Here is a 16,539-nt window from a genome sequence, read left to right on the forward strand (position 1 = left end):
TCTGTATGAATTATAAGTACACCACTTGAACTTTCTTTTCTTGTAGGTTTTGAAACGACCAGAATATTTTGGGAAGTTTGGTAAAATACATAAAGTTGTCATTAATAACAGCACATCATATGCAGGCTCACAGGTAAGTCAGAGGTCTTTGTAATTTTTTTATTTCAATTCCTTTAGAGAATACATGTGTGCAGAGTGACTCTAGGGCTCCCTATTTCTGATTAAGCAACAGGTAAGAGTGTAAAAAGGAAAAAAGGCCTTGCAGGAATCAAATTACTGCTAAGTTACTGAGGCATTTTCCAACCAGACTCTCAAAGCTGGATGCAAAATGCAATGTAGAAAGATGGAAAATTGCGAGACAGGATGAGAAACTTTAAAGAAGCAACAATATGGCATTTAGTCGCTAATCGGTATTTTGGGGAATAAGATGCCTTTGAAGTATTTTTAGAACATTCATGCAACATACTGATGCATTTCCTCTTTTCTTCGTTCTTTATGCATCACTCACATGAGTTTTTATGGCTTCTGCCTTTTTTGGCAGTTGCTTGTTAAAAATGTCAAACCCTTGAATATACCAGTTTATGAAGTGAGCAGCTAAAAAGGTGACTTAATGATCAGATCTGTCTGGGGAAAGAAAAATAAGTAAATAGTGTATGTTTTTTTCCTAGGGTCCAAGTGCCAGCGCATACGTAACCTACATCCGGTCAGAAGATGCCCTCAGAGCCATACAGTGTGTCAATAATGTGGTGGTAGACGGCAGAACACTTAAGGTGGGGTAATAGTTTTATGTTCTTGCAGATATGTTCTAGAACACTAATATCAGGGATTAATATACAGTTTTGTTTGTATGGGTATGCTTGTATTGCTGAACAAGAATGTCCAGTTCATTGGCTTTTGACTTCTTTTCCCGCTATTAATCTCAAAATGGAAGTTCACTGAGCATCCAGCAGGCAGTGTTTTGGTGGGTTAGCAGATGACTTCTTAAGACAAAGTTCGAGTCAAAGATATCTACCTCCTCACTGTGCTCACAGTGGCTTTTTTGTTGTATAGCATAATAGTACAGTGTGAAAACCCACTGTTTGCTTTTACAGAACATTTCTGTAGTCCATATGCCACACCTCTCAAAAGCTCTCTGGGAAATCAGAAAATTTTCCTTTTGGTGCCCATTCAGGCTGATTTGACCAAATTTGTGGCTATAGAAGATCTAGTTAGTATTAATTTCCTGACCCTGCCACTTATCCTCCTTATGATTATGCAGATATTTACTGAGGCTCTTACTTAGGCATTTATTTAGATTGGGTGAAAATAAGAATGCATCCTAATTGTCTAATCCCCAAGAATATATAGATCTCTCACAAATGGACTTTTTATTCCATCTGCATCAAAAATGCGTTATGATGAAATTTTAAATCTTGAGGTAATTTTTTTAAAATATAACTTTTTTTTATCTTATATGGTTAAAGGCACTCTTAACCTCCAGTACTTTATTTTTTTTTTCCTTCAGGCATCATTAGGTACAACAAAATATTGCAGTTATTTTCTAAAAAATATGCAGTGTCCAAAACCAGACTGCATGTATCTACATGAACTAGGTGATGAAGCAGCCAGTTTCACAAAAGAAGAAATGCAGGTAAGTGTAGTGAATGGGAAACACATGAAATGTGGCATGTATGTCTTACTGTCTATGATTTAGTTTGGTATGTGTAATGTGTTTGCTGAATGTTATGGCAGCGATGAAACTTGAAAGGTGATTAAGCAGTTGGATATTGCAAAGAACATTTAGTTCAATTTTTTTCATTGTATGCTGTTTTTAAAGTCTGAGATGGAGATGAGATGGAGATAAAAATGATGGATCCAAAAAGATGGAGATAAACTCTTAGCTGAGAATTCAAACAACCTGAGCTAACTACTTTCCCTTTTTTCATACTAGTTAAAAAAAGTAAGGTAGTGTCATTTTAGATTTCTGTGAACAAAGTCAGTGCAGATCTGAGTTTTACTGTAAAATTGGTGTGTGTGGACAGTTATCAAGGATTGACTCTTGTGCTTATGACTGACCATGCTGTCTGAACCCCGATAACTCTTCCAGCCTGTGAAGCGTTTAGAAACCATTTGCAAATAAAATGTTGAGGGTAACTATAATAGCACATGAGAAACGATGCTGGGATTTATTTTTTTTTTACTATCTCAACATCAAAATGCTTATTGTCTAGGGTAGGGAACCAAGTAAATGGATAGCTTTACTGTCTCAAATAGGATGCATTCTGAGGTCTTTTGGTCTGCCTCCCTCCTTCTACGTGAGGTATGGTAAAGCTTTTAAACTCAAGTATGCCAGCCTTGCATCCATGCTGCAATTTTTGTATGTGGTCTGTCCATGAAGCAGAGGGTCCCCACCCTCAGTGCCAGCACAAATGTTGTTCTAGTAGAATTATTTTTATGTGTTAGGTTGATGTAAGTCAGAGAATAAAGAACAACACCCATATCTATTACTTTCTATTACTAAATGCTTTCCACAAATTATTTCTGAGGATTTCAGTAGTTAACTAATACAAGGAGAAATTCAAAGACAAGTTGCAAACCAGGCCACTTGCCCTGTTTGTTTCCCTGTATTTCTCCCACCATCTAGATCTATTACATATACATGTTTGACGATATGTTCCTGTCTAGTCTTTTTAGTTTTCTATAAGCCTGTCAGCCATGAATTTATTTAATCCATTTTGAACCTGTCGATACTGCCAACCCCTTGGTCTTTTGTGGCAGAATTCACTAGCTGTTTTGTCAAGTGCTTTCTTTTGCATGTGTTAAACTGCTAACCAGTTAGTTTTGTCAAGTGTGCCTTAATCTTAGCTTTGTAGTGCTTGTTTAAAGCAAAACCCCTTACTTTATTCATTGTCATTGTAAGGTGGCAAAGCTTGATCTAGTCTCTCCTGGCTTTCTCTCCAAATCATAGTTTCTGGTCTTTTAAACTTCTTTTTAAAGCAGTTGCTCCATTTCTGCGGTAATATGTTGCCCTTCTCTATATTTTCTAGCTGTGTCCTCCTTGAGATGCAGAGCTCAGATGCATGATATGAGGGAAGCCAAGTTTAATTTATTGGTTCTCAATGTGTTATATGTTGTGTGATGTGTGCTTTTTTTTCATTTTGTTTTAGTTTATTTGAAGTGGCCTTCTTAGTGATGGCCAGCACATCATTTGTAGCTAGTGCATAATCAGCTAACAGTTTCAGAGGTCTGCTGGCAGTAACCTCAGCATCTTTTTTCTGAGCCATAACAGCCAGTTCACAGATAAGGAGTGGATTACTATTGTCTAGGCTGCTTTTTCCTTCTTATGTTGTCTGACATGTCCATGTTGAAGCTTATTTTCCACCATTTGCTTGTTCGCCTATTTCTCTGGGATTCTTTTGGAGCTCCTTATTAACAACATGGCAGTTTATTACCTAAAAAACTTATTATTGTCAGCAAAGACCTTGGTCCTCAGTCTTTCCTTGTGCATGCTGACGGTGTTGCATAGAACTGATGCTAGTCATCAGTTCTCATTGCTTGCTTCTGCACCCTTAAAGTTATACTTTGAACTATCTTCAATTCAAACTCTCTTCCATGGCAGATTAATAAATAGCTTCTTTTAAAATTTTGTGGAGTCTCTTTATTTATGCTTATTGACTCTATAAAGAATTGATGTTAGTGAAGCAGAGTTTCCCTTTACAAAAGATACTCAAGATTCAATCCCAGTGCTTTGTGTTTATCCGTGAATTTCTATTGTTAAAAATTGTTACTGTTATTACTGCTACCCTGTAATCTTTGGAAGGATGGAGGTTTACTTAGCAGCTGTAGTTCACAGAATCTTTTCTGCAGCCCTTTTCAGAGAAGTCAGTGGCAAACTGTCAGTCCTCTGGTTTGACTGCTAGTTAAAATTGATAGGCTACATACCTTGGTTGGGATTTAATTTTCGTGTATGAGTTTCTTCAGAAGTCTTGAGTAGATTTTACATCATCTTGGTGACTTACATGAATCTTCCTTCCCTGTTCCTTGTTATATTGCTTAAACTTTTTTTGAATTTCTCATTGCTTTCTTAAGCATAATTGAAAATTATGCACCTGTTAGGTACATTGTTCTTTCAGTGTGCCAGCTTTCCTGCAATAGGGTTAGTGTCAGTGAATTTCCAGGTCCATTTAATGAGATTGAATGTTCATGGTTGCAGACTTTGACTCTGTATTTTAAAAAAAATTGTCAGTGGATGAATTTGCATTCTAAGTTAAATGATTAATAGATCTAAATGTTGTGGCAAACTAAAAAGAATTAATAGAACTCCAGGAAGTTTCAGAAAGCGAAACTGGGAATTCAAGGTGGGTTGGAGATGCCGAGTTTGGCCTCTGGTTTGTCTGTTATAAATAAAGCACAATTACTGCAAGCTCCCTTATAGATTTTAATCTTGTTTCTTTCTTGCATTTGTGTGACAAGTAAATGAACTTAAGACTGACCCCGATGTACCTGGCCATGATGTTCAGTCTTTAGTCACTGAAGCAAGTTGAAAGATCCAGAGAGGTTTCTTCTTACTTAGCTGCTTAATGTTTGAAAATCATTACTTGTGCAAATCTGTGCATCAACCTAGTTGCTACAGTCATAGTTGGATGGTGAAAGAAGCATTTCCAGGGTGCAGAATATCTCAAGATTTGCATTTAGGTGAGCCATACTGTAGAACCACACTTTTTCCTACTACAGGTAGCAGCTTGGGTGTAGACACTGACAATGTGAGTAAGATGATGCATACACCGGATGTTTCAGTCCTTCATGAGAGGTGGTATAAGTTGACTACATAAGGACATGTTCAGAATCAAACAGCAATGGAGAACTGGAGAATTTAATAGGAAAATAATGGAGGCATTAATAGGGTTTGACCTGAAGTATTCCAGTGAGATATGCAGTTGGCATTCTACAGGTACGCATAAGGGATTGTAGTTTATCAGCAGTACTATTTTTTTGTATTTTGTCTATTCATGTGTAATATTTTCTTGAAGAAACAAGTTACATTTTTCTTTCAGGTTGTAAAATTTTTCTAGGGGTGTGTCCACATTGCCTGTGCACTAATTCCATTCTTGTTCCAACAAAACATTAAGGAATTAATGTAAGAAAAAAGTTAAATTTTGTGTGTACAAGTAGTGTGAGAGCTTCTAAATCAATAATGAAGATGCGATAGATAATAAATTTGGTGTTTCAGATTTAAGATTTAGAAGACCGGACCATAAATCTTGGCACTTGTTTCCTTTGCTAGACATCTTCTAGTATTTGGAAACTGTAGAGAAAAGCTATTGACAACTTTAAATTCACTGTTTTATTTTGTATCTTGATTCAACTCATAATACTTAACTTGCAAGTAGTAATTCTTAGGTTGGAGTGTCATAACAGCCTACAAAAGCTGTGAATCCTCATCTTGAATTTCAGATGTTACCTTAAATGTTGGGGGTAGGAGTAGGTCTTGCTGGGCTTTTTTTATAAATTAAGCCACAATGTTATCTGCAAGCTAGACTGAAAAATACTCTTTTCCTTCATTTGCCAAATTCTAGTACTCTGGAGATGGATTGGACCTCCACAATTTTTGAAAGCAAGAAGTTGTTCTCTATCAATTTAATTAGCTGAAAGAATATATCAATTTTTTAGTTATTAAAAGGAATGAGTTACTGCTTAGAATATACTGCTTGTCATGTCATACACCTCAGCTGTTTTATTAAACCAATATAAAATTACTTTCATTTTGGAAGAACTTCTTGTTTAAAAGGAACTTTTTGTTCCTTCCCATTGCTGAAAAGCTTAGTATGGTTGAAATAGGAAATGCAGACTGCCTTCAGAGATATCGGAGATGTCTCTGTTTGTGGTTTCTAATGGTGTGTTTGTGAAGCTCTTAATTAGAACTGAGGACCAAGTTATAATAGGGTTATAGGTGCTTTTCTGCTTTAGAGGTCTCAAAAAATTATAAATAGGTAGGTACATCCAAATGATTTCTACACAAGTTTTAGAGCCATTGAGATTACATCTATACTGAGAGTGAGAAGCACTGTTTTGAGTTTGACAGGGTGATCTGATAAGTTGTAAATGCTAAATTACTAAGCTTTGGGACATACCATATATATATATGGGCATATTAAATATATATATAAAAATTCGTAACTATAAATATATATATTAAACCATTATTCATTCATTGTGGGTTTCTCTTTCCTTAGGCGGGTAAGCACCAGGAATACGAACAGAAACTACTGCAAGAATTATACAAACTAAACCCCAACTTTCTCCAATTATCTACGGGTACAGTTGACAAGAATAAGAACAAAGTGACAGCACTGCAGAGGTAGGATGCATAAGTACTGATGCTGGACTGCCTGGTTATTTTTTCTGGTTATTCCAAAGGAAACTTTTATTCCTATTTGATTCCCCAAATTGCCTACTGTTTTTAGTACCTATTATATGATAAAATCTGATAGGTTTTCTGTGTGGAGAGACATATTGTTCAGGAGCGATATTCTCCAATTTAATGTTCCCTCTGAAGCCACTCCACACTCCTCCCCCTTGCCCTCCCCTGTATCAGGCAGGAGAGGAGAACTGGAGGCACAGAAGGTAAAGATCAGAACAATTTACTGGAAACAGCAGTGAAATAAGAAAACAAACAGCAACAATACAAATGACACTGGGTTTAATAGTCAAATGATTCACAAGTGATTTCTCACCCCACAATGAAGGGTGATCCCCCAGCAGTCCTGACCACTTCTGCTAGGCTGTGCTGACCCATAAGAGAGTCCTTCCCCAGTCCCCAGAAAATTACTTAAGGTGGTATAGAATTGATATGTCTTTGTCCTTGCCATGCCCCTTCCTGTCCAGTGCAACAATTAACACTGTCCTGGCTGGAACCAAGACACATGCACCACTTTGTTCCAAAACAGTGTGTGTCTTAGGAATGAAACGTGTTTCTGCATTTGAATCGGTAGTTTGGAAGAAGGTCTTCTGAAATAAGACCTTGTATTTTATATTTGCAAAACCAAATGTATTTTTTAAAGACCAGATGTCTACTTCTTGGTATGGTGTCATTATAAATGCAGTCTGTATTTTTATTACTGAGAAAGCTCATGACCTTAATACGGTTTTTTACATCATAATTTATGGTGCTGTCCATATATTCTTTACCATATTGTAATTGCAGATATCACTTACTATGGCTTGCTAAAATAATGTTCTGTTGAGGTAGTTTGTTCAGTAAGTTGTGAAAATGTTTCTATCCATATGAGTATATAGTCACACAAAGATAAATGAAAGTCTGTGGTTACCAGTCCTTAATTATTCATTCAAATGTCATATTTAAGATAAAGAAATAAAAACTGTTTACAATTTCTTCCACTCCTTTTTGTAGGAGTTTGATAAAGGAGATGGGCAGAGCAAAACGTGCAAGTTAGATTACACTTCATATGTACCGTGGCCTTGTATTCAGGGTTTGTGTTGTGTGCCAGTTCATGCACTACAGAATTTTTCAGACAGTAGTTTGCCAGTGGAAGCATCACTGCACAGCCCTCTAAGCAAGAAAGTGGGTTCTGTATCTAAAGTACTGTCAATGTATCTTGAATGAGCAGAATACAACTCAGAACTGGTATTCCAGCTGGTATACTGGGACTATTTTCTTGAATTTCTGGAGGCAGTTTCATATGCACTTTGACTACAAGTGGCCAGGGCTTCCAGAGGGATCTTTTTTTCTTAAAGACAGAGTTGCTTCTTATGTCTCAGGCACTGGTTCAATATTGACTTCAAAGGTAAAGTACAGCAAGCAAAACAAATACACCACTTCTTGAATTTGGTATTGATTATTTTATGTTTAAAATTTGAACTAATTTTAATTTGAAATCTTATTAGATCCTAGCAAACGAATTATACCAGTGCGGGAAGAATGCGCTATCTGAAACTGCACCAAACTTTTAAGCCTTTTAGAGGCAATTATGAGTTGGAGCTTGGCCAGTCTGTGGTGCTAACATTTAACACTTATGGAAAAAAAGGCATGTTACTGTAACGGCAGCAAGTGGTAATTTTTGGAGGTAATTTCTCTTGTCAGTTGAACAGCTTAATCACAGCTCGGACTCTGTTCTTTGTTAATGCCTAGGTACCACCTTTAGGGTTGCAAAGTGCGTTTCTTGCAGCTGGGATTTTGACATGTTTCATCAAGACCCATCTCATCAGTACAAAATGTAGCTTTTACAGCAGTGAATGCACATTGTTCTTTCACAGTTTCTACCCAGCTGGGTTCTTGTAAGATTTTTTTTCATAGGATTCATTGATACAATATTCATATTTTTAGCAGTTTGTCACAACTTCTGGCAAGTCTGAAATGCTTCTTGTGTTTCTGGGGTGCAGAATATCTGTTTCATAATGGAATGGAACAGAAGTTGAGTTCTAAGTAGTAGGTGCTTAATTAGAAATATCCAGTAGTAGAAAACAGTGTGTTAAACTGGTGTTTTTTTACAATTGTTTCAATTTGAAAGGTCCTACTTGCAGACCTTTTATTCTTGCTGAAGGCAACTCTTAATAAAATCCCCTAGGGCCAGTTTGTATACTCATCTCTTAGTATGTTACTTGATAATCATGGTGACTATATTCTTTTAAAATTGGAGTTATATTCCACATTTAAAATGGATCAAGCTTTTTTTATTTTCTTGATGACATTTTTCTGAAGAACTGAAAGTTTCTTCAGAAATTGAAAGAAAACTAGGTTTTCTTATGCTACAAGAAGAGCCAATTATTAAGCATGTGGTGATCTTTTAGAGAACAGCCCTTCAGAGACATGCAGCCTGAACTTAACTGAAACAAAAAAAACCCACCCCACACACTCAAAACCCCCCACCTAAAAACATAAACTAATTTGTTTCTCTTTCCCATTCTCCTTGGATGCAAAACTGACTTTTAACTGGCATTTTAAAGTCGGTTTTGATATAGAGATGGCTTTGCTGTGTAATGAACATAAATTTAGATATTTATAACAAATCTGTTAATGGAATGACAGTTTTGATATATCTGGATTTCAGTTCATTTTTGTACAAGTGAGACTATTAAATGACAGATGTGCTGCTGCTGTCTCTTCATTTCCCTGATGTTCCGTATCTAATCAACTCACCAGCTCTAACTTAATCCAAATGTGTGCAAAGCCAAGATGAGCTCTGTAAATCGATCAAGTACCCATCTATGTACATATTGTATAGGTAGTTGAGAAAAGATGGATACAGAAGAACAAATCTTAAAATACTGAGATTTGAGTGGAGCTACTAATTTTATCTGAACAGAGCTAGGAAACATTTGTGTTGCTATAAGCAGTTACCAAAATTTCCAGGTTGTGACTGTGAAGTTAGAAAATTGACCTAAAGATGCAGAGTGTTGGACCATGTAATAGGAAAATACTAACGTTGGGGAGCAGCAGGAAGGGCATATGTTAAAAAGTTTTATTAGTGAAAGCTGCTTCCTTAGGAAGACAGGTCTTGGACACTAAAACTTCTCTTAATAGAAGCAAATAAAAAGCTACAGGTAACGTAGAAGAGCTTGAGAACACAAAAGCAGATCTTCTATAATAAGATTGCAGGGTTAGCAGACAACACTGTATTTGAATCTGTTTGGTTATAGACTATATTCCATTTTGCTTAAATTTGTACAGAATGTAACTATTTACAACAAAATGTTGGGCTTTGAGTCCTCTCGAACTTTTTTCAGTTCTGATGTGCACTCTAAAATTAAATTTAATATTACTTTATAAAAGGGAAGTAATTATGGCTTTAAACTAGAAATGAGGGGATAAGTAACTTGAACAGTGTGTTGGTCTGGCTGATCTCATGGTCTGTTAGTAAAGCTGTGGACTCCTGTGTAGATGTAAAACATAAAACTTCATCTGTTTTGGCCAGGCTTGATAGAACCTGGAGTATAAAACATGCATTAAAAAAAGAATGACTTAGCTCATGACTTAAAGAACTTAAAAATAGTTCTGGGCTATAGAAAGTAATTCTAAATGAGGTATGCAGAGGTCTGGACACTTGAACTATTGATGGCGTTTTTAATTTTTATTTACCTTTTTTTACTGTCCCTCAAATGGGCAAGTTTGGACTTTAGGACTGGCAAAGCGGCTATCTATTCAGGAAAGAAAACAGAATTACCTCTGGTTTTCTCTCTACCCTGCCTATCCCACTAATTATTTTTTTTAAGTCATCACCATTTAAATCTGAAAAATAATATCCAGATAAATCTATTCTTATGGATTGTCTGGCACAAGGATTTATTTCCCCAGTGTTTACAATTTTTAAAACACTTTCTTCATAACTTGAACTCTTCTATTTTTATTTTTTTTTTTTTATTTTACTCTTGCCTTTTTCCAGACCCAACAGTAATAACAAAGATGCCTGGCCATCATTACAGAGTTCAAGTAAATCAGCCAACGGTTTAACAATGGAACACAGGAAAACGCCTCCTATGTTAGAAAATGGCACAGACCCAGAACACATGACTCCAGATGGTGCAGACTCAGATTTCGGGTAATTGTGCTGCCTTTTATACTTCAGATAGCTTGCTTTCTCTCTCACTGATTGGTGTGGAGGGAATGATTCTTCAGTCTCTCTGGATAGAGAGCTGGATACAAACCTTGATCAGGTCACAAAAAGCTGGGCTTAGTGTAGCCCATGTTAAAAACACTGATTGGCAGACTCTGCAGGAGTCAAACATGAAGTTTGTAAGTGACAGTACAGCTAATGGCTGAGGGGAACAGAAAAATCAGGGGATCAACAGCTTGTACAGCTGCACAGTCCCAGTCAGAGCTGAGCCCTTTTTTTCTGTCAGAAGCTTCCACAAAACTTACATGCTATTTGCTGTACATCAGGAGGCTTGTCACTTGGAAAAGCTTCAGTAGAGAGAAGTTAAATGTTAGGGCTAAAATACCTGTCATTTCCTTCCAGTGCTGTGTTCCAGAAGCATGGCATAGAGGAAAGTGTTCCCCAATTACTACTCAGAGGGACAACAGGGCAGCAGATTCAACTGAGGCTTCTTTGTGTAGAGGAAGTAATTCATCTGCTTGCAATAATCGCTTATTGCCAGACAACATTTTTTTCTTTTTTGGTGCCCTTCTTTAATAGAACTGGTGTCCTCTTCCACCTTAGGCATCACTTACAGTCTTAGTCTGTAGTCTGGTTTGTTCTTTACAGACCACTTTAGGTAATAAACGTTAGGCTCATTCAGAGGTTGGATGGGAAAAAAGCTGCTGATTAGGCAGCCAGTCTTCATTTTAAATCAATATTGAACCAATGCATTAAAATGGAGAGTGTTGTTGAAAGTGGTACCTTCTTGTTAGGCTAAATAGCAGTCCAACTGGGGAGCAATCAGAGAGCCTGTGAATTGCAACTCAGTAGTGATGTGTAGTTCTTTTTTCTAAAAGGAACGTATTTAATCTAAATAAAAATATTGTAGTCAATAGATAATGAGCCTTAGTCATTCCTGAGGGCTGGAACTGTCTTTCAAATAAAGACTCCTTAGGCAGGTTCAAGTATAATAAATGTTTTCATCATTTAGATTGTCAGTAAAAGTTGTCTTGCTCATACCTTTTTAAACTGCAGTATTGTGACTTAGCCCTGTAGGAAAAGAATTTAACTGGAATATCAGCTCTTCAATCAGAATTGATTGTGTAATGAAGAGTCTACAGCAAACTTCTGTTCTATAGGTATTTAGAAATTACTAACCAAAAGCAGTATGTTTCAAATGGAAGAGATTTATTCATGCTGTTGGATCACTAAGTAGTTGTAAATCTTCACTGGAATAACACAGTGAATTTTCTTTTATAGTCATAAATATTTCAGCTTAATTTATCTGTTTGAGATACTGACTCAATCAGTGCTCTTTTTTCACAGAAAAAAATGTATTGATGATTACTCTTACAGAGTTTCTTTTAAAATGGAGAAGTAATTTTGCTGAGTTTCAGTTAGTCATTTTGGGGTGAGAGGAAAAATTGAAAGTGGAACAAATCTTATGAACGCATCTTATTGTATGGCTATATGCAGTAATTAAACTTTGCAGCAGCAGGGGCTGTTCAAAAACAAGGTGTATCTACGATCTGAAGTCTGCACCCAGTTAAAAGAAAATTGTTACATATATCTTTCAACATCATGATTATAATTTGACTTGTATCACATTGTGGCCTCTTTGTGGAACTGAAGTTCATGTTCTTACTTCTGATGCTTGTTTGTAAAATCTGTGTACTGGCCTGTGCAGCCTTATGCTTCTGCATCTTTTCTCATTGGTAGATGAAAATGAGAGTACCTTGAAGTTGCAAAGCAAAGATTTTAGTGTGAACTTCAATAATGCCATTTCATTAGTTCTGTGTTTAGCATAATTGAGGCAACTCACAAATGCCCATAAAGATGGGCCATTTCAGCCAAGTCACAATAATTTACAGAGAATGGCTTTCTGAGGTGTTTTTTTTGCAGTATTTTATTCTCATTTTTGGCAGATTTTTATGCTATGTTTTTCCCCCCTTCTGTCATCTCAAACCTCATTTTTTTTAACTTGGGACTAATATTTGCCAGTTAAAATCTTAAAGGCTGGTGGGAAGCTTAACTTGCCACCAGGACTAAAATGTTTAAATTAATGTTTTATCTCTCCCAGATTTATTTAGGATTTGTACAGAAACTGAAAAGTTGTGTTTGGAAAATAAATCTTTTGAAGTTTCTTTACAGTACTAAAGTAGATGGAACTGACTGTTACAGAATGCTGTCATAGTATAGAGTTCTGGGGTTTTGTATGGCATAGAGTTGTTATGAACATGTTCAAAACTTTGCTTTTGTTCCTTTAGGTGGTCAGCAAGCAGAACAGAGAATGGTGAAAAGTATTACAGAATATGACAAATGATTGGAATGCTTATGATTAAAATAGCAGTCTCATAAAAAATAAGTGTACTTTTTTCCTTCTTAATTCCTACTTCTTAATTTTTGTCTTTATTTTAAGGCTTTTCTTCCACTACAAAAGCAAATGTTGATTTTTCATGTTAAGTACTTGGGTCTCTTACTGTCTTTTTCCCTCCCACTTTTGCAGCCCTATCGATAAACCTTCAGATTCCCTCAGTATAGGAAATGGTGACAGCTCTCAGCAGGTAAGGCACAAAGATAAGTGCTCTGAAAGTAGCAAATGAGTTTGAGCATTTAGTGCAACTTTCAGCTGGAGAAGCACGCATTTTCTGAAGTGTATCGTAATTGGGCATTGGGATGGGCTGTCCAGGAGGTAGTGGAATCTCCATATCTGGAGGTGTTTAAGAAAAGACTGGATGTGGCACTTAGTGCCATGGTCTGGTTGACAAGGTTGTGTTTAGTCATAGGTTGGACATCATGATTTCAAAGGTTTTTTTCTACTCTAGTTGATTCTGTGATGATTTTAAGCAAAATTTAGAAATGCTATTGCTAAGTTGATTTTTTGTTTGACCTTGTGCTGAGCTATATATTAACAAACCCAATTGTGGCCAGAAGTTTTGAGGAAACTTTTCATCTGAGTTAGTGGAGAATATTTAATACATCAACTCATGTCCTAATTTTTCTCTTTCTCTCTTGCTTTTAGATAACAAACAGTGACACACCTTCACCACCACCTGGTTTAACAAAACCCAATCCAGTTATACCCATCAGTTCATCTAATCACAGTGCACGGTCTCCTTTTGAAGGGGCTGTAACAGAATCACAGTCACTCTTCTCTGACAACTTCCGACACCCCAACCCCATCCCTAGTGGGCTTCCTCCATTCCCCAGCTCTCCACAGACTTCAAGTGACTGGCCCACAGCACCAGAACCACAGAGCCTCTTCACATCAGGTACATCCACAGTTTACATGGCTGCTGGGTATTGCTTGCTTTTGTAGTTGCTAAAAACTTGTACAGAGTTGTACAGAGCTTAAAACTCTGTAGAAGCTAAAACTCTAGGATTTGTTCCATGCTGTGTTTTTCCCCCTTACAAGTACTTAAAATTTATCACTTAACTGCAGATGAATTGCACTGACCAAAGGGTTGTTTCTTAAAGAAACTTCGCAGAGCTTTCAAGCTGCGTGGCTAAATTATCAGAGTGCTTATTTTAGTTTTTCCTAGAAACATGCATAGGATGTGACATGTATACTTTAAATATTTAGTGTTAAAGGTTTTTATTGAGAGTGGGGAAAATACATGGTATTAGTATATATTGGTGTGATAATTTGTAATGCTAATATCAGAAGCTGTTCTGTAGAATTCAGAATTTTCTTAGTATCCTGCGTGGTTACCTGAAGGCATCTAATCTTTCTGAGATGAGATTCTATAAACTCAGACAAGTTATGTTTAATTTCATTAGCTGAAAGGTACCTGTATTTTTCAGTTACTCCCCTATGAAATACGTTGTCATATGCATGAATCATAGTTTTAGTTGTAATTATATAGTCTTGGGAATGGTTAACAGTATTTAAGAGCTCACAAATCTTAAGTCTGAGGAAATTGTTAGAAAACTAAATGAAAAAATACCAGTAAAAAAATGAACATGAATAATATGTTATGATATAGTTGGTTTACTTAGCAATTATTCATCTTCTGATGTTGATCTTTCTCCTGAATATCATAATTCTGTTTGTAAACAATATTTATTGCCAAGGAAATTCCTTTCTGCTAAGGCACTTGATGCACCAATTTTGTGAGGATTAAGTAGCACTGAGAGAATTTCCAGGCACTAGAGATCATAGTTAACATAAAGTATATTGTTGCTGTTTAAATAAGAATGCAAAGGACAAGTTCTTCTTGGCCTAGCAACTCTTTATCTATCATCATGGATTTTTAGAGTGAAAATAGAAGCATAGATTTCTTCTCTGAGAGGATACTGAACCTTCTTAAGAAGCAGACCAGGTCCCTACCAGCAGAGGGAGTTGATGTTGCAAGTGATGCTAGCCTGAACTTAGCAGTTTGCTTGATGGCAATTTTGAAGGAAAATAATGTGAAGATAGACCAGTATTCACTGAACTTAAATAACAAACTTAACAAAATAATGAAAAGAAGTAGTAACTGAAAATGAAGACAAATTCTGATAACTTTTTTTGCAACACTGCCTTAAAATATTTAACAGTATCTTGTAATGCAGTTCCCTTTTTTTATTACTGTATCTCCTCAAAAATTCAGCTTGTTTCTCTTCATAATGGTAGACAGTAGGGGATTTTTTTGTGGATTTTGTTTCTTTGTTGATTTTGGTTTTGTTCCTTGAACTACTGCTCTGAGGTTCTCTCTTTTGAGAGGGAACATCCTGCTATCTTTTTTGCACAGCATTAATAGTGAAAGCAAAATATTGAACTGAGTAACAACCTTACTTAAACTCTGCTTGTTCACACTTCCATGAAGTAATATGGGGTAAAGAAGGTTCTAGGCAAGTGGGACTACTCCTGAAAATACTTTCTGGATAAGGCTTTTCTATAGTTTAGGAACAGAGCAACTGTGCAGTAAAAATATTACTTGCTACCTCTAGCACTTTACCTTTAGTAGTAGTCTATGACAGTTTGATCTGAAAATGGCATTCTAAGCTGATGAATAAGGTGTCTTTGGGGAACGTATAAAGTAGTATTATATGAAAGATAAAAGACCACAGGGTGAAATTTTTCAATGGGAAAATGATTTCTAATTCTTGTTCTAAATCCTGTTCCTTTCTTCTTCCAACAGAAACTATACCAGTATCCTCCTCCACAGACTGGCAAGCAGCTTTTGGGTTTGGTTCCTCCAAACAGCAAGAGGACGACTTAGGGTTTGATCCCTTTGACATCACCCGAAAAGCCTTAGCAGACCTGATTGAGAAGGAACTGTCAGTCCAAGACCAACCTTCCCTTTCGCCCACATCTCTTCAGAACCCTACCCCACACACTACAACTGCCAAAGGGCCAGGTTCTGGATTCCTGCATCCTGCTGCACCCACAAATGCCAACTCTCTCAGTAGCACCTTTCCAGTCATGCCACAGAGGTTTCCACAGTTTCAACAGCATCGAGCAGTTTACAACTCCTTCAGTTTTCCAGGCCAAGCAGCTCGCTATCCTTGGATGGCCTTCCCACGCAATAGCATCATGCACTTGAACCACACAGCAAATCCCACCTCAAATAGTAATTTCTTGGACTTGAATCTCCCACCACAACACAGCACAGGTCTGGGAGGGATCCCTATATCAGGTAGGTGAATAGGGACGGAAATGAATATGACTTAATTCATGCTCTCAGCTTCTGAGTCAGAACAGGAAAAGGAAATAGCCAGCAACAAGCAATAGACTGTTATTTCTTGACTGTCATACTAGGTTATGAATAGAGGGAGGAATGTTGTTTTAAATAGGTCCTTTGTATTAAAAAAATAAAAACTATCTGGATATTTAGCCTTGTAAATATTGAGCTTTATAAGGAAGGTGGAGTATTATGTGCCCGCTTAATTTTGTGCCAAAGCAGATTGGTATTTTGGTTCTTAAGTCTTGCCAGACTGGCTTTACTTAAGAATAGGCCCTGGAAGTGCATTGTGACTTTCATCT

The 16,539-nt window shown here is 36.7% G+C and overlaps 1 protein-coding gene across 6 annotated transcripts in view; it reads left to right on the forward strand.

Moving 5' to 3' along the window:
• Positions 1 to 16,539, forward strand: part of CNOT4 (CCR4-NOT transcription complex subunit 4) — a 76,441-nt gene that overhangs the window by 43,109 nt on the left and 16,793 nt on the right. For 4 of the 6 annotated variants that reach the window (XM_015627711.3, XM_015627712.3, XM_033514829.1 and 1 more), the window contains exons 4-11: positions 47 to 133; positions 669 to 770; positions 1,505 to 1,630; positions 6,213 to 6,337; positions 10,380 to 10,535; positions 13,078 to 13,135; positions 13,594 to 13,843; positions 15,695 to 16,192. In XM_015627711.3, coding sequence (XP_015483197.1) covers positions 47 to 133; positions 669 to 770; positions 1,505 to 1,630; positions 6,213 to 6,337; positions 10,380 to 10,535; positions 13,078 to 13,135; positions 13,594 to 13,843; positions 15,695 to 16,192 — 1,402 coding nt within the window. The remainder of the gene's footprint in view (positions 1 to 46; positions 134 to 668; positions 771 to 1,504; positions 1,631 to 6,212; positions 6,338 to 10,379; positions 10,536 to 13,077; positions 13,136 to 13,593; positions 13,844 to 15,694; positions 16,193 to 16,539) is intronic. The other 2 variants (XM_033514828.1, XM_033514830.1) reach the window with 1 other exon arrangement.

Source organism: Parus major, chromosome 1A (assembly GCF_001522545.3).
Source record: "Parus major isolate Abel chromosome 1A, Parus_major1.1, whole genome shotgun sequence".
Classification (NCBI taxonomy): domain Eukaryota; kingdom Metazoa; phylum Chordata; class Aves; order Passeriformes; family Paridae; genus Parus; species Parus major.